This window comes from Osmerus mordax, chromosome 26, assembly GCF_038355195.1.
Source record: "Osmerus mordax isolate fOsmMor3 chromosome 26, fOsmMor3.pri, whole genome shotgun sequence".
Taxonomy (NCBI): domain Eukaryota; kingdom Metazoa; phylum Chordata; class Actinopteri; order Osmeriformes; family Osmeridae; genus Osmerus; species Osmerus mordax.
In genome coordinates, this window is record NC_090075.1 from 3,606,243 (window position 1) to 3,624,565 (window position 18,323).

At 46.8% G+C, this 18,323-nt stretch overlaps 1 protein-coding gene across 1 annotated transcript; it reads right to left on the reverse strand.

Annotated features, from left to right (window-relative positions):
• Positions 1-5,597: 5,597 nt before the first annotated feature.
• Positions 5,598-15,697, reverse strand: LOC136935785 (inactive N-acetylated-alpha-linked acidic dipeptidase-like protein 2). Its single transcript, XM_067229449.1, has 3 exons — positions 15,586-15,697; positions 10,937-11,135; positions 5,598-8,949 (listed from the first exon to the last, which is right to left on the reverse strand). Exons 1-3 carry the CDS (start codon positions 15,695-15,697, stop codon positions 8,742-8,744), a joined length of 519 nt encoding a protein of 172 aa, XP_067085550.1. The 3' UTR covers positions 5,598-8,741.
• Positions 15,698-18,323: the final 2,626 nt, after the last annotated feature.

Consider the following 18,323-nt stretch of genomic DNA (forward strand, 5'->3'; position numbering starts at 1 on the left):
AATTAGGCCCGCGTCTCGCCGCACAAAAACAGAGACCCCCCCCCCCCCCCCCCCCCGTGACAGCGACCGCCGTCCTCCCGCTACGCTGTGTCAGTCAGAGGCGTGTTAGCAGCGATCGCTGATCAATTTCAGGGAGTTTATTGGTGGCAATGGGAGGGATAGATGGATCTGAAGGAACTCCGTCATGTTGAAGTTAATCCATAAACTGGAGTGGGGTGTGTTTGAGCGGGTGTAATTAAGACGCTCCAAGCTTTAATGGCAAATTACAGGATTGTGCAGAATGAGAGAGACGGAGAAAGATGGAGGGAGAGAGAGAGAGAGGGAAAGACGGAGATAGAGGAAGAAATAGACAGCATATCAGCCATGATTAAATAAGATTCACTGTGTGGGTGCAAATGCCCGGTAATGTTCCAATCCTGAAAGATCGATACGTCATGTTCCGCAAGATGACTGACGGACGGAGATTTATGAAATCACGCAAAGACTAGAGTCCACGGCTGAATCGACAAACAGAGCCTGCCACTAACCCTCCAGCATCACTATAGATGGGGGGGGGGGGGAAGATTTTCTCATTAGTCCACCTCACACTCTCCATCCAGACATCCACCTGCTCCTCAACGTTCCCTATCCAGAAGCTTCTCCTACCTGGGTTGAAGATGTCAGACCAACAGTTTTCAATCTTACAAAGACAAGCAACCGAGACCCCCCCCCACCTTGGGCCCCCTGTCCCCTCAGGGCAGGATAAGGCCTTCTTCTTCTCCCCCTGCTGGTGTCTGGGGAGCAGGGAGTCTTAGGGCTGCTCACAAGAGCGCTTCCACCTCCCCTCCTCATTTCCTGTGACAGGGCAGGCCCCTCTCTATCGCTCCATTCATCTTCATTAGCCCTCTGCTCCCTCCATCTCCTGCCTCAAATGCTTAATGTCTCTCTTTTCGCAGGGTCCGGGCCTGTGCTGGTGAGTCAGCCCAGACACTGGTGGGGTTAGAGCATGCACGTGTGTGTGTGTGTGTGTGTGTGTGTGTGTGTGTGTGTGTGTGTGTCCACCCCCTGGAATAATGCTATCGCCGTGGTTTCACACCAGCAACAATACAGCCGCCATCTGTTCCTAACGCCGATACCCCACCACATCACGTGGCACACACACACACACACACACATATATATATACACACACCTACATATACACACACCTCTCTAGCTTATAAAAGTGAGAAGAGCCAGCAAATGCTACACTACTCAAATTTTCATGAGTGCATTTGCTATATTGTTGACACCTGTGTTGGTGGCTCGGTCTTTGATGGTGGTGCGTACCACTGAGTGTGTCATGAATGCAGGTCAGGGCACTAGCCCACCGTCCACAGCTATTGGACCATATCAGAACACTCCACAATACAGCTCATGAAATGTTCATTCCCACTAATGTCTATCTGGGCTCAGGAACAGGGTGGAGAATCTCAGAGGACTGGATCAAACACGCTGGACCAAGACCAACCATCAGCAGCTGGCAACAATTACTGGGCATTATGGGATGTTGTGGATGGGGAACCCAGAGAGACAGCCCAGTGGCAAACAGAATCCAAAACACTGGCCGCTTTTTGTGTGTCATTGTGTTGTGTGTGTACCGCGTGTTTCAGTGTGTGTGGGTGTGTCATTGTGTTGTGTGTGTACTGTGTGTTTCAGTGTGTGTGTGTGTGTCATTGTGTTGTGTGTGTACTGTGTGTTTCAGTGTGTGTGTGTGTCAGTGTGTTTTGTGTGTGTATGGGCATGGGTAGTATTTACCTGCTTCCTCGCTCTCCTCCCCTTCCTCCTCCTCTTCTTCGGGGGAAGGGACAGCAGCTTCCTCCAGGACCACGTCCTCCATCTCAGTCCTCCCCGACTCACACACCTGACACAAGGAACCAGGATTCTTTACCAGTACATAGTGGAATCAAACAACGTTTATCTAAACATTGAACAGGTTAGGAAAGGGAGTATTTTCAAGGATGCTCAGTTGTGTCACAAGAGGTTCAGCCACAACAGAGTTATTCACTAAGGATTACAGGAAGAAAAACTATATTTTACTCGTATAATGTAAAGAGTTAGGGAAGAGAAAGTATTTCCATGAATACTTCAGGACAAAGATATTCAGTAAGGATTGCACATAAACGCGAATGATTTAAAAGATGAGGTACTTCCAGGAGCCGTCGGTTTACCTTGAAGTTCTCCATCTGGACCAACTGGCATCTCTGGAGCAGGTCAACAAACAGGTAGATGAGCAGAGCCTGCAAAGTGACCACAAGGTACACCGCTAACACAGTACTCCTACCCAGCAATCGACGACACACGGACCATCTTTGAACAGACACACCAAAACAACACCCTCACAGTACACACAGAGCAGAGCGCATACACACAGCAAGTAGGTCAAATATATTATTAAAGTCAAACATGTATGTATGCAAATCTGTGTGTGTGTGTGTGTGTGTGTGTGAAGAGTATGCATGTCTTTTTCCACTGTTGACACGGTGGCACGGTTCCTATTAAGCGTGTGAGAAAGCACCCAGGGTGAACTTCACATGAAGACCACAGCCTCACCTCACCACAGTTCCACATCCCCCTCCACATGGCCCTCCTGGAGGCACCGTCTGATCTAACGTGATTGGATAGGTGGAAGCATGTGCCCTTTTATGACGCAGGCACCCACCCATGCAAGTAGATCAGTGATTTCCCTCAGAGGAGAGGGTGGAGGGTGACATAAGGTGGGGGAGTGGGGCGGGCATTTGCAGAACAAGTATGGCTGAAGACAGGGGGGTAGGTTTCATCATGTCTATGGGTTTCATCACACCTCCCACCCACTTTTTCAAAACGGCAAATCTGTCCATTCCCCACTTTTACTCAGGAAAATTATATTATAAAGTCCATATCCTCGGTTATAAAATAAAAACAAGCTGTCACACCCACATTTGAAAGCAAAGCTACGTCCCTGGCTGAAGGTGCACCAAGTCGCTGTGGGTCAGCGTCAGACTCACCTGCACCAGGAAGCCGATGAGGAAGGACACCAGGAAGGGGAGGAGCCCGGCGTGAGCTATCGTCACAGGAAGACCTGCCGGTGAGAAGAGTGGAAGACAAACCCTAGGAGGAGGTTCCTTCAGAAGACGTGTCATCAGACCTTCATCCTGACTCTGCACCTTCATCCAATTCTAACCAGTTCTCCATTCTGACGGACAATGAGAGATGGACTTCTCGGCTTATTTTGTCAGAATTTTCATTATTCTGTCTGTACAGCACAAAATATGCACTTAAAATGTAATGGGTTGTGGGTATTCCTGTATGTAGAGGGAGTGATTAAATATTTCTGGAGATGAACGACAGCCTGCTTCGTGAGAATGACAAAACCGTGTTTTAAAACAAAGTCGTTAAACTCAACGCCCTGTGTGATTGCTGCTTTCATAAATGCCTACGTTATCCTCCTCACACCATAAAACTCTGTGTGCAATTCTCGGCAGCGTGTCGGAAAATGTTCAGAATGACATACAGTGGATGTCTGTTGAAATTTCAAATCAACCACTGGGAAGCATTCCAGTATGTTTTAGCAAAGATGAAGGTCGTTCGGGAGATGTGCTGAACGTGGTTTATACTGGTTCGGCTGAAAAAAGAAGCGCCACTCACCCAATATGCCTGTTCCCAGAATGGTTGCAATGGATAAGAAATCTAGAGAGAAAACATTTGAAGACAGTAAATGTACGTTTGACTACTTCGACATCAGTGATCTTTATCAGACAAGGCACAAGGCCAAGTATAGGAAATAGTCATGCATGACAAAAGTGACTAGGGCATAATAGCAAGAAAAAAACACAATTATGATAATAAATTTAAAATGCTAAAAAATGTATTTGATGTTTTGGACACCAAACAATTGAATTTAATCAATACAATACAATATTACCGGTAACTGAAGGCCTTAAAGTTATTCCTGCAAGATGATGGTAGCTACTGTAATTTAATATCAGTTATGTCTTCATTCTGTTGTACACTCTCAGACCTGTGTCTGGCCCATATAAAATACGGTTTGTCATAAAAAATGACGCTTTATCATAATATTTTTTAGAGTGTCTTGTTCTCCGCTATTGAAGCAGATAATCTGTCACCTCTAAATAACATTCAGTGCAGCAGATATGGAGATTGACAGCTAGCATCAACACTGCAAGTTACCATAATGGAGCTATAATGACGTTGGTATTTGGAGCCTTGGCCATTTCCTCGCCCGTCGGACATAAGTCATCATGACACATCTCATTCATATGCTGAACAACTTTTACATAAAGAGAGAACAGAGAAGGAGAAAAGAAAGAATGATAGAGAAAGAGAGAGAGGTACAGTACATTGTCCACAGCAGGGCCTGTTTGAGTGAAAGGTTGTGTAGTTCTATGGCTAGAGCTTCCGTTGCTAGAGGATCTCCAGCGAGAGGATCTCCAGCTAGAGGATCTCCAGCTAGATATTCTGTAGTTGGAGCATCTGTAGTAGCTATAGGTTCTCCAGCTAGATATTCTGTAGTTGGAGCATCTGTAGTAGCTATAGGTTCTCCAGCTAGATATTCTGTAGTTGGAGCATCTGTAGTAGCTATAGGTTCTCCAGCTAGATATTCTGTAGTTGGAGTGTCTAGATGGTCTGCAGCTACAATGTAAAGAGCACTTCAGTGCAGCACCACTGCAGCCATTACAATTGGTTCTGAAAGTAATGTTCAAAAAGCATATACCCTACATGAAACGCCTCAGTACTCGGCAGGCTGCGGATTATAGAGTTAATGTTCTCACAAGAAGCTTTTAACATCGGAGACTGTTGTGAACTTGCTGTTTACATAATAACCTATGGATCATCAGCATCTACAAGCAGACTGAACGTCGCCAGACAGCAGCATCCGCACGAGGAATACGGAATAGACAGGAGCAGCATCCAGTAGGATGCAGTGACGTAATGCCTGGATGCCTCTTCACTCGGGCAAATAGCGACAAACACAAATCATTTAGTACCGCCTAAGCGGAGCTATAAACAGAAATTCAAAATGCGAAATGGACCATGGGTGTGGTAGCCTATTCATGCTTTTAATATAGCGTTCTCCTGTCGGCGTGGGGTTTATATAAGCGAATGAATACCAAGTGCCGTTTTGAACATCATTTGTCTGATACTCACAGCACTGCAGGTAAATAAATCTCAATTTCCAGGGTCTATCCTGGTTTTTCCGCGTGACTTTGATGGACAGAGTGGAGACATTGTTGTCAGACATGGGATAGGGACTGGTTTGAGAGATCTCCTCTGCCTCCGTCGCCATCATTATGTCCTCTTCTGCTCTTTTCCGGATGCGACGCCGCACCTGCTGGGAATGCGGGGCGCCTGCGCTCGAGAGTATCCAGAATAGAGCTGGCCGCACCGAGTGAATACTATTAGTCAACTGAAAAGCACACTTTGTACATTTGGCGCATATGAATATGCTTTTGCTAAACCTGGTAATTTTCCGATAAAAACATGTACAGTAGATATTTGCATTACAACGTGATCAACAAAAAGACACAGGAAAAGTTCCCACCGCCACTGTAAACAAATATTGTATTTGCTTTATTCGTATTTTATTCTAATAAGTCATACTGTCAAAGAGTAAAAACATAGCAAACGCATCCTTGAAAACAAACATGCAGTGATTTGTTGGTAAACGTTAAAACAAGGAAAGTCTAAAAAGTAATGTGAGACTAGCATGCAATGAAACCCAATATTTTCATTAACTATTTATCAAAACGATGTATGTTTTAATTCAAATTAAATTAAAAAGTAACCGAGCTCAGATCTCCAAATAGGCTACCTGTAGATGAGCAATGATGAGTCTGTCATATTCCTCGATGGAAAAAACCCGTTTGTGTTTTGGTTATGTCTAAAATGATTATGCATGTTATTACATACAGGAATCATATCTGAATCGTTCAAGAGTACATTGTGTGCAACAAGTGTTCGTTTTCTATGCTTTAGATAGGCCGTGTTGTCTTTAGGGGTGACATACATTGGAAATGTGACAATAAATCATTCCCTGTTCTATTATCTACCTTTTGGTTGTACTTACAAAATATTCCAGACACAGACAAGATGAATAACAGAAACTTGCTTTTGTTTATGTTTTTTTTGTTCATTTTTCTTTAAGCCATGGGGAACCTCTCAGGCAGTCTTTGAAGTCTACCACACTATGGCCTACTGGTCAGTTCATGGTGTTAAATCAAAATGAGGTATATCTTTGTCTAGCAGGAGGAAGGGTGGTTGTAACACAGAATTAGACTCATGCAATTAAAATCCTGATTAAACTAATTGATCCTCCTATATTATTGAAATTAATTATTTAACGCTGAGAAAATGTGCCCACCGGGTCAGAACGTGATATTTTCCTAATTGAATTGGAAGATAAATTGACCCAAATGTTGATACAAACCTAAATTAACTTTATGACATGAATAAGTGATTGAAATCAAAAGCGGCTCAAGTTGTCTCACAATCAAATGAGCCGTAGTGCAAATTTACATATTATTAATGACAGATATTAAACCATGCTTGTGCTACAAATCAAATATTCTCCATGTCCCTCGCTATTAACATGGATGTACAAAACATCAAATAAATAAAGTCCCAAACTTTTGCTACACTTGGTCTAGCCAGAATGCAACAACCCTACAGTATGTACAAGAAACCACTAAACGTCTTTGTGGAAGTATAAGCAAGCAGAGAGAAAACCAAAAACACACTTCGTACTGAGTCACAGCCCATTTCAAAGGAACAAACGTATGGTTTGGTGCAGTTAAATAACTCTACAAGCATGTCACTCATCTGAAAAGGGATCATGCTTGGCGTGGTATTACTCTTAGAAAATGCCACTGTGCTTTGAAGAACTGTTCCACATTGCTAAGTTAGAGGACACAACACATCCTGTCATTAAGTTTTGTAATTTCACAGTGTATATGCAATTTGATTGCCATAACAGCAATAATAAATGCTGATTAACTGAATAGTTTATCGAAGAGTTGAAAGAGAGCCGTTTTAATTTCGGTCACCTTTGTGAGCTGATTGTTTTTCGCTGAATAAATTAGCTAATGGGTTTGCAGAATAATTGGGCACTTCATTTTTGGTATTCATGCAAACCCACATTCTGCACTTGTGCAGTCGTATTATTATTGTGTAAAAACAATTACATCATTAAAGGTACAATCAAAGGCACGTATATAATTTAAAGCTTTGATACATTTGCCCTCCCTGAATGAAGTGTTCTAATACAACAATCAAATTCCATTCCAAAACATGACACAGCAAAGCTTACATTTGTAGCAGGAAAATCACAAATGTGTAAATGGGAAAAAACACATCAACAATATCTTACACTAGTAAGAAAAGAAGCACGAGTAGAAACATCTCTCAGTGAAGAAGTCTACAAATTTCCGTTGAACCTCGAAATGGAAGTGCACGACGACACCCATCACCGCTCACTACCCGGCTCACTGACTAACAAGTAACAGCAGGATATCAGAAGTCAATCATGAGCAAACCATAGAAATGAAGGTGAAAACCCATGTCTTAAAACGTGTGTGTCTTATCTCAACTATTCTAATCAAATCTACTCATCATGCTCACCTCTAAAAGATACAGAACACACCTCTACAAACTATCTTTAGCCTGACGGTCGCTTCAAATCTCCAGGCACGCTGAGCGCAGAGAGGAGCGTATTAGGATCAGCCAACCTGAGAGTGGATAATATGATTGCTTGTTTTGCAGAGATTGCACGATGGCGCATGCGAGCTAGCCGTTCAGTGTTTATCTACATCTTTGTCAAGGCGTTGTTGACTTGCAATACTCCTAGCTAATTCACCCAAATCTGTCAGAAATCATCCAATCCAAAATTATTTTCGGCGTTATTTATCCGACTATTTATCTTTCACAGCCTGATTTTCCTTCACAGGCCTTCAAGTCTTTAATCTGCATCTCCAGCCCAACTCTAACCTGTGGCATGAGAATCTGGGGGTAGATTGTGCAACTTTCCACTTGAGGCAAAATCAATCTCGTTTCCACCTCTGGAGCAAAGTTTCCCTCTGAACAGATCCAAGATCGCCTGAAACTCCAAACTGAAGCCATAATCATTAAGGAAGAAAAACAATGGACACAGCGCCCTTTCTGAGAACAGCTTCAGCGAGAACCCCTTGATCTAAACACTTCCCCTCCGTTTACAAAATGTCCGCCTGGCACGGCTAGCCCTGAGGTCGTGTGAATTTGAACAGCAGAATAAGTCAAAACCCTTCTGATAGTCATAGAGCTATACTATCACAAAAAGGCTGTCACCTCAGTAGGCGCTCAAGATGAGCAGGGCGACCACAAACAGGAGTCTGCATCTTATCTCCAAATTACTTTTACAGTAAGTGTGTTCTCTGTACAAAGCCTCTATTTGCTGTGCTTTTTAAATGTAGTTTTACATGAAATGATGAACTTTTCAAAGGCCATCTCCACAGTAGGAGCTCCGAGCAACCAGGGTCAATTCAAGCAGAAGTCTGCATAATATCATCAGATTACTTTTAAGTGCAGTCTCTTTTCAAGGCCTTCTGTATCTCGCTGTTTAAATGTCGTTTTTCGGGGGGGGATGTCTGCTGTGCCGGCACCAGTCACTTACATCCACAAACTCCCAGGTGCACAGCACAGAAAAACCTGTCGTCAAACTGACGACAGGTCGGAGGCCGGGGGGTCAGAGGTCAAATGGTGTCATCGGGGTTGTTCTCGAAGAGGTCGAGGCCGCTTCTGACGAGTCTCTGGACATTAACCATGGAGCTGGTTATGTGGGACAGAGACTGGTTGACTGCCTGGTTGACCGCCTGATTGCCGGAAGGTCCGGGTGTTTCCTTGGCGAACCTCAGGATGGAGAAGCGAGGGCCCGTCCCTGGGAGGCTGTAGAGCAGGTTCCTGAACGACGAGGGGACAAGAGGAGAACACAGAACGTTCAGAGGCCAACCTTCAGAAAACGCAGATCCTCCCGCCCGTCCATCCACACATACACACACGCAAACAAACACCCAAACACACTTGTTTTGCTCAGACACACAGCCATCGATCAAGCCCCACACCCTGATGTTGTCGAGGTGCAATACGCGCCCCTGGCTGAGAGCGGGAGTCTTTTGTAGGTCAAAAATGAGGCGAATGCCGTTGGTTCCTCTTCACACGGCTGAATTGCCCATTGATTTCTTCTAAACGCGCTGCATCGGGGGCCAAACAGAAGAAACAAGGTCATTCTTCAACTGTAAACAGGCTGGCTTTAGGCTTTTAAAGCTTCACGGAGCACGTCTCCGTGGCGATGCCACAGCACGGCTAGGTCCAAACAGGCCATGTTTACGGCTGTTCGAAGTCACAAGGTAGTCATTTTCATGTACCGGGTGGGGGGGAGGAGGGGGGGTTGGTTGAACCTGCGACCTCTTGATCCGTACTCAATTTGCAGAACACTACAATGTGTAGTTGTGTGTTTGAGGCCTGGCCCTTGTTTAAGAGTCTGTTGATATACAACTGTTCTCTTATTCATGAGCTAAGAAACAGAGGGTCCACAGTACCTTTACTGCCCACTTGAATAACCTGACATGGATGGAAACTTTTAAATAATCCTCGACATGAATCAATGCACTGCTTCTTACCCTGGAGACATGAGCTTTATATTTCTTCAAAGCAAAGATCTTATTTTTCGAGAGCCTTGGATTCATATTTCTTTTCTGTTATGAAGAAAAGAAAAAAAACAAGGCTTTGAAACACCTCCAAGTGAGGGGCTCGTATCGATCTCCCTGGTCCCAGGAACACAGCATCTGGGCTTAATGGAGGAAGGGTTCAGATCCACAACAGACCAAGCTGGGTTTAACTTCTCTGAGTGGATCCCAGGTGTCTGTCACCATCCCCCCCCCCCCCCCCTCCCCACCCCCCCGGTGACAACTTCACACACTGCTCCTGGTCTGGTGTCTGTCTGAGGCACCGACACACTCACTGCTGTTTGAAAAGCCATCCATCCTCCGCAACTGTGCTCGGGTCAAATACCTCAGTGTAACACACACACACACACACTTCTAAACGTACACACACATACCGACACACACCTGTACGTGTACACACACACACACGCATTAAGAGACACATTCTGTACACGCACACGCAAACAGACACACGCATACACACACACACACACACAGCACAATTCTTTCTCCCCTCCTGGATAGCTCAAAAGCAGGATGATTGACAGCTACCTAATGCACACCATGGACAGGCTGCACCAGTAGTTACTCCTCACAGCAAGCACCAGGTGCAGATGTACCGACTCCTATTGTCAGAGGTTTGACAAGGAAGTTCACAATCATGATGCGAAAATTCAGCCCTGCTTTAGAAGGCTCAACTAGTTTGTAATTAAACTCCTATTTACTCACCCAGAGATAATAGAGATAGGCCAACACTGAACCAAAGGAAATGTTTTTTTTTAAAGAATGTCCATTTCCTGAGATGGGATTGCTTTCTTTCCCTCTAACTGGAGGCCATTAAACTTTAACGCCGTTTGAGAATGATTGAGCATCTAATTTGATTACCAAACACGCCCTTACGATCTACTCTCGGAGTGCTGTTTTCTATATAAATAATTAAAGAGATATTCCCTCCGATCACTTGTCGGCGTAGCTATGATTATGCAGTTTAGTTGGGGGTTTTTGATGCAAGCTTCAGTCTCACGGTTTCTGTGTGGGAGAAGAGTTCTACAAAGACCTGGAGGGGAATTTACCCCCCTCACAGTCAATAAAAAGGAAGAAAAAAAAGAAAAGAACGTTCACAGACTCTGGAGTTCTTCGACTCATAACTCCACTGTAGGAGTACGATTGATATCATGGTCATTTGGGCTCCGTGTGAGGGGCCCATCCTGGCCCTGCAGTACCTGTAGACCCCAGGAGGGGGCTGTGGGGACAGGAAGCTCTTCTCCAGGTCTCGGAGGACGTCGTTCAGCATACGGACGTGGGCCGGTTCTCTCTCCTTGGGGTCGTTGGCGGGCCGCATGGCCTCCGACTGCAGGAAGGCGGCGCTGTCTCTCAGGGAGGACGCGGCCGCCAGCAGGCCTGGGGGGGTGCGGCTGTCACCTGAGGACGCACGCACACACACACACACACACACAGACACACAGACACACACAGACACACACACAGGTACAAGCACGCACACACAGACACAGACACATGCACACACAGGTACAAGCACACACACACAAACACACAGGTACGCACAGACACACAGGTACAAGCACCCACTCACACACACACACACACACACACACACACACACACACACACACACACACACACACACACACACACACACACACACACACACAGGTACAAGCACACACACACACACACAGGTACAAGCACACACACACAGGTACAAGCACACACACACAGGTACAAGCACCCACACACACACACACACCGGTTCACACATACACAAACAAAGACACACACACACAGACGTAGTAGGATGTTAGAGTGGTCAGTATTTAATCACGAGTAATCAAACCTGAGATGTGCAATCACCAACCTTAAGCTCTGCCCTTTAGACCAAGGGGCCCAATCACAGAACAAGCTTGGGTTTGCTGTGTACAGTTTCAGTGCAAACGACAGAGTTTCAGTCCCTCTCATTTCTCCACATGATCCATCACACACACACACACACGCAGAGGACGTCTCGTGTTTGGGAGGTACGTAGCGTGTGTCAAATATTACATTTCCAAGAGATTAGAGTTACCGTGGAGATCGGTCAATAACTCAGCAGGAAAGGATGGCTTCATTAGGGAACACATGCGCGCACACACACGCACTTCTATGTAAGCCATATATTTTTTTTATTAACAAAGGAACTAATTACAGAAGTTATTCACATAAAGATATGCTCATTAGCAAATAAAAAACTATGCCCACCATTTACAATGTGCGTGTGGCTTTGTGATTGCATTACATTACCTTACAGTTAATTAGGCTGCAATCTTTACTGGTTTACTTAATGCTTATACATAATGACTTGCCAGATTTGATTATGTTCTAATTCATAAACGAGCTAATGTTCCAATTGTTGTGTCTAGAACAATTTAGCATGGCTAGTAATAAACAAGTTTTTGCTGATTTCCTACATATGTCTTAAGTTGACTGTTTCATGTATGAATTTACAAATTGTGAGTGTGTGTGCGTGTGTGTGTGTTTGTATGCGTGTGTGTGTGTGTGTATGTGTGTTTGTACGTGTGTGTGTTTGTGTGCGTGTGTTTGTATGTGTGTCTGTGGGGGAGTGTGGCACGGGAGAACATAAGCTCAGTGTGTGCCCACTCAGGGAATAGAAGAGAGAAAGGAACAGATAAAAATAGACAAAAGAAAGCCGTTCTCTCCTACAAATGTAAAAGTCTCTCTGCAGAGGCAGCGTGAGTTATGAAATATGTGTGAGGAGCGGTGTAATCCATCAGAGGCCCTGACGTAGAGGGACGGATGGGGACGATTGTGTTGGCACAGCTTCAACCGAGATTTAGGCTCTGCAAATGAAGGAGAGGAGGGGGGGGGGGGGGCGGTGGGCGGTGAGGGAAGGCGGCAGGCAGGCAGATAGCCGGCCTCACACACACCCAGGTGAGGACCAGCGATGGAGTGGACTCAACAGAAGGTGGTGAGACGAGGTGGAACAATAGCTCCTGATTAACAATCCACTTTCCTTTTGTTGTCTGATTGTTTTTTTTACTTTTTTACCCCCCCCCCCGACACACAAACAAAAACTGTACCCACACAATCAGTCTGTCTCTCTCTGTATCTCTCTCACACGCACCATTGGTGTAATTACTGCTAAGCATTTTTGGAAGCAGATGCACGCACTTTCACAGTAATACTTTCAACTAAGAACACTAGTAATACTTTCAACTTCTGCCATGAAAAAGCACATAAGACCAAGTGAGCCCAAAGACATTTTTGTACAAAACAAGGGAACAAAAGAATGTGACGCTTTTCAATTAGCCATGCCTGTTTGATCTCCAGCCAATCCATTACAGTGCTTCATGAATAGTACACTTCTATCTGGTGTCTGTGAAAATCCATTTACTATTCCGTTTCTCTATCCCGGCATGACAGCGCCGTTAAAACCAGAACTGAGCCCAGACCCCCAGAATTATTTATTTACCTCTACCCCCCCCACCCCCCCAACACCCCACCTTCTCCACTTTATTTTTAACCGCACAGATAAAAGCTTTCTATATTTAATCCAACCTGTTTGCGGCTTGGGTGCCACGGCTGCTAAAAGCATTAGCGGTCTGAACCCAGGGTGAGAGAACCACAGACAGGTAATAATCACTGCATCTCTCTTTTCACTCCTCCCCCTCAGCTCTCCCTCTCTCTCATCCCTCACATCTCTCTCTCTCTCTCCCCCTCTCTCTCCCCCTCTCTCTCTCTCTCTCTCTCTCTCTCCCTCTCTCCCTCTCTCCCTCACACTCCCTCTCTCCCTCTCTCCCACGCTCGTCATCCTCACATCTCTCGTCCCTCTGATCGCTTTCCCGCATTCTTCTCACATCCCTCTCCCTCCACTCCTCTCCACCTCCCCTCCTTCTCCTGCCTGGTAATCATGAGTGCATTAGTGCTGTTGTTACCACTCTGCCCACTAACACCGCTACAATGGACTTCTGATAGCATGCTTGGATAGATGGTATTTTTGATGCCACACATACATTGCAGTATGATGGCAGACGCCGTAACTACAGCCCAGACGAACAAAGCCTTTTTCTTCTTGCGCCTCTATTCATAAGGCAGACTGCATGCGTGTATGCCCGTGTGTGTGTGTGTCTGTGTGAGCGAGTGTAGGTGTGTATCGCTGTGAGCGTCTGTCTAAATGAGTGTGCTGTTTGTCTTGTGTGTGGTAGCCTTGTGAGTGTGTGGAACAGGGATAGGTTGATATCCAACGATTCTTCATCTTTATGGACCCTAAGCCATCAGAGACAGGATTATGAGGTGATTATGTTTTTCACCTGTCCTTAGCTCACTGTGCAGGAATATTTAAATACACAAAACCAAATTACACTTCTGGTGCACAAGGTCGGCCACTGTGCGTGTGTGGTGGGGTGTGTGTGTGTGTGTTTGTGTAAAAATAGAATACATTTTTACATCGGTTGTAAAACTACAAATTGTCCATAAAATATGAATCAACAGTAGCAAGGTAGCTTAGACTTATGCTTTTGGGATATGTACAAAAATGAAAACACATGTTTTGAAAGTTCTAGTTTGGAAGAAACCTCAAAAAAGATGAAAACACAAAACAGTTTCTCATGATGGTCATGTCCGGAGTTAAGGAGACCAACATAGCTCCAATACTGTAACAGCTGTAGCTGTGAGGAGCTGGATAAACCTTTGTTTGCGCGCCCCAATCATTAAAACACAGAGTATGACAAACAAGACAAACCAATTGTCGCTAAACTGCACGGCAGGGTTTACAAACAGTCACCGCCAAGATCGGCTAATCTCCCCTGAAAATAAACCCCCCTTTTTTAACTGTCGTTGACAAGTTGCGGTACAGTCACAACTGTTTGTTCTGCCCTTGTCTCTCCCTGGCCCCCCCCCCCCCCCCCCCCCGTGTGACAGGCCTCCCCCGAGGGGGGGGGGGGGGGGGAGGCCACGGGGATGGAGGGGGGGGGGCAGCCGTCCTCCCCCTCCAAGGCTGGAAGGAGGGAAAGAAAGATGACCGTCTTCTGATTTGAATTTCACAAATGCAGAAATCAAGGTCACTGTCCTAGGAGCCTCGGGGCGTGATGGAGGCGATCGATACGTCCACCTAAACAGATGATCCGCCTCTAAATCATCCTTATGGGAGAGTGAGAGCTGGGAGAGAGCGGACGGCTGTGTGTGTGGGATGGTGTGTGTGTGTGGAGGACGGTGTGTGTGTGTGTGTGGAGGATGTGTGTGTGTAGAATGGTGTGTGTGGGATGGTGCGTGTGTGTATTCAGGACTTTTGAAAGTGCGTCGGTGTGCGTGCACACGTTTCGCTGTGTGTGTGTGTGTGTGCCTCAGTACAGAACGGGTATCTTTGCACGTGTCGGTGTATGTATGACGCGCGCGTGTGTGTGTGTGCACACTCCCTGGCTGGCAGACAGGCCGGGTGGCTGGACACCACGGATGAGTTATGTCACTGCATCGCCACAAGAGCACAATGCCCCGCACACACAGCCAGCAGGCTCTTAGGAGCGCAGAGAGAGCGAGGCCAGGCTCCCTCTCTCTGCAGAGAGAGCGAGGCCAGGCTCCCTCTCTCTGCAGAGGACATGGGCCTGATTCCATCGCCGTCTGTTTGGGTGCTCATGACGCCTGGGCACCAGAACATCGTGTTTTTGTTCGGCATTAATAAGAAGAGCCACCGAGGACAGATTGTTGTTGAGTAGCAATAAAATCTCTCCTCTCCGATTCTCCTCCAACTAAACTAAAGAGTGATGAGTTGGTTCCAGGCAACCCTGGAACAGTTTGTCCAGAACGGCGAAGCTGTCTCGATGACTGGTCTGGCTCCAGTGGTTCAGGGCCGGTCAAGTACCTTTGAGTTTGTTTTGGACGTCCAGCGCGATGTCCAGAGGGTAGAAGGGGAGGACCGGGTCGTTGACCAATCGCAGCACAGCCTCGGCGGTCATCTGGAACGACACGGTCATGTTTGTGGTTAGGAAGTCACCAAAGGAACGCTTGTTTGACGTCATTTTTAACACCTGGCTTTAACAGTTCTGCGTGGCGTTTGGAAAGGAACATATTTTAAAAAAAATAACTTTATTTTTAGAGGATGATCAGATGTAGACGTGATTTTACACCTCCAAGATGTGACAGCCCCTCATTGCAACTGAGCAGTCGGGTAGCATCTGTATTCACTGTGTGTGTGTGTGTGACCAGAATGAGGTAAGGTCAGTTCTCAGCTGTGCGAGTCTTCCAGCTGACCTGTCATGGCGTCGGCCCAGAAGACAATTGGCTGTGTGTGTGCAATCTCTCACCCTGAGACTTCAGTCAGCCTGCTCAATCACACACACACACGCATGCACACACTACAACCACACACACACGCGCGCATGCACACACTACAACCACACACACACACGCGCATGCACACACAACACCACCACACACACCTAAGCAAGAATGAACGCACGTAAGCGCGCACACACACACCAGTAGTGGACCGCTGACCCTGTCACTAAGGGGTCCACCCTGCCCTTTGAGAGAGGGGGTGAGAGAGACGGGGGGGGGGGGGGGGGGGGGTCGGAGAGAGGGAGGGAGGGGGGCTGCTGGGCAGGCCAGGGGGGTGAAGGGATAACTAGTGGATGGACACGGCCCCGGCCAGCCCCCCGACCTGGGAGACGCCCAGAGTGCAGGTTAGACCACTGGGAGGGGTCAGAGGAGGCTGCCGGTCAATACTGGAGATGAGAGGAGTGGTACTGTAGGTGGACCCATGCTCTGTGCTCAGGCATGGAGACAGAGAGAGGGAGAGAGGCTGGGGAGAGAGAGAGGCCGGGGAGAGAGGCCAGGGAGAGAGGGAGAGAGGCTGGGGAGAGAGGGAGAGAGAGAGGGGCCAGGGGAGAGAGGGAGAGAGAGAGGCCTGGGAGAGGGTGAGAGAGGCTGGGGAGAGAGGGAGAGAGAGAGAGGCTGGGGAGAGAGGGAGAGAGAGAGGGGCCAGGGGAGAGAGGGAGAGAGAGAGGCCTGGGAGAGAGTGAGAGAGGCTGGGGAGAGAGGGAGAGAGAGAGGGGCCAGGGGGAGAGAGGGAGAGAGAGAGGGCGGGTAGAGAGGGAGAGAGAGAGGGGCCAGGGAGAGAGAGAGGCCGGGAGAGAAACAACAGAGGCCAAGAGAGACCGAGAGAGAGAGAGACAAAGAGAAAGACAAAAGGGAGAATCAGAGGGACTTTGATGCATGATATGTTCTGTTTAAACCGTTGTGTTCGTGTGGCTGGATGTGCTCTTTGATACTAAAACCCCATCCCATCCGAAGTCCTGTTTTCCTGTGTTACTTTTCAATTTCCCAAAGCTTTTCATTCTCCGCTTAGTCATTCAACAGCACCATGCAAATGAAACAAACCCCCAAAGCCCAGACACACAAAGTGGATCGCATCCAGGTCAACAACAACAAGTGCTTTCATGTCCGTACTGCTCGGGTCCTGTGGATGTTAACATTCAGCAGCTGCCCGGCTGTTCTCCAGTACTTTCCTAGTGTTTATTAATGGCTTGTAGTGGTAAGAACTGCTGCTGGAGAAATCCATCACGGGGGAGGGGGGGGGGGGGGGGAGATTAGAGCATTGATTTGAACCAGTGAGTAATAATACTGCAGAAAGCATACGTCAAACCTGTGTAATATACCAGGACAGAGAAGGCCGTTGATTCTTATTTATGACCTTATTTCTGGATCCTTGGCAGAGAAAGAGAGAGAGAGAGAGAAAGAGAGGAGGAGAGAGGCAACGGAGAGAGAAAGAGATGGTGAGAGTAAGTAAGAATGAGAGTAAGTTGGTGAGAGAGAGAGAGAGACAGAGAGAGAGAGAGAGGGGGAAGATGAGAGAGAGAGAGAGAGAGAGAGAGATAGAGAGAGAGAGAGAGAGAGAGAGAGAGAGAGAGAGAGAGAGAGGAGAGAGAGAGAGAGAGGAGAGAGAGAGAGACGAGAGAGAGAGAGGAGAGAGAGAGAAAGAGAGAGAGAGAGAGAGAGAGAGAGAGAGAGAGAGAGAGAGAGAAAGAGAGAGAGAGAGAAAGAGAGGGGGGAAGGTGAGAAAGAGAGGAAGAACATGAGAAATAAAGGAAAACAAAGACGAGGGAGAGAGGGAGAGACAGAACGGGGGAAAGAAATAACGATAGGGAGCGAGGGAGAAAAAGAGAGAGAGGCAAAGGGAGAGGAGAAACAGACAATGAAGGTAAGGCAATCTGACAAGGGAGGGAATGTGAGACGAAAGAACAGAAAGAGGGAGCAGGGTCGATTTCCATTCTGTTCTTCAGCGTTGTATAAAACTGAAGCATAAAAACACAGTGGTGACGGACTACATTAGTTGTCAACATAAAACAACACTGTGTTTTGTGGAGCGTCTATGTGTACTGTTTGGGGTCTGCTTGTGGTACAGCACACATTCATATTACACTGGCTGCAGTGGCTGGGGTTGGAGGATACAGTATAGGCGTATAACCTGAACACTGGGCCAGGGGATGAGAGGGAGAGAGACTGGGCTTTAGGTTAGAGGACTAAGGGAGTTGTTTGGCTAGGCTCGAGTGCCCCCCCCTCTCAACTCCCCCCCCCCCCCCCCCCACACACACACATTAG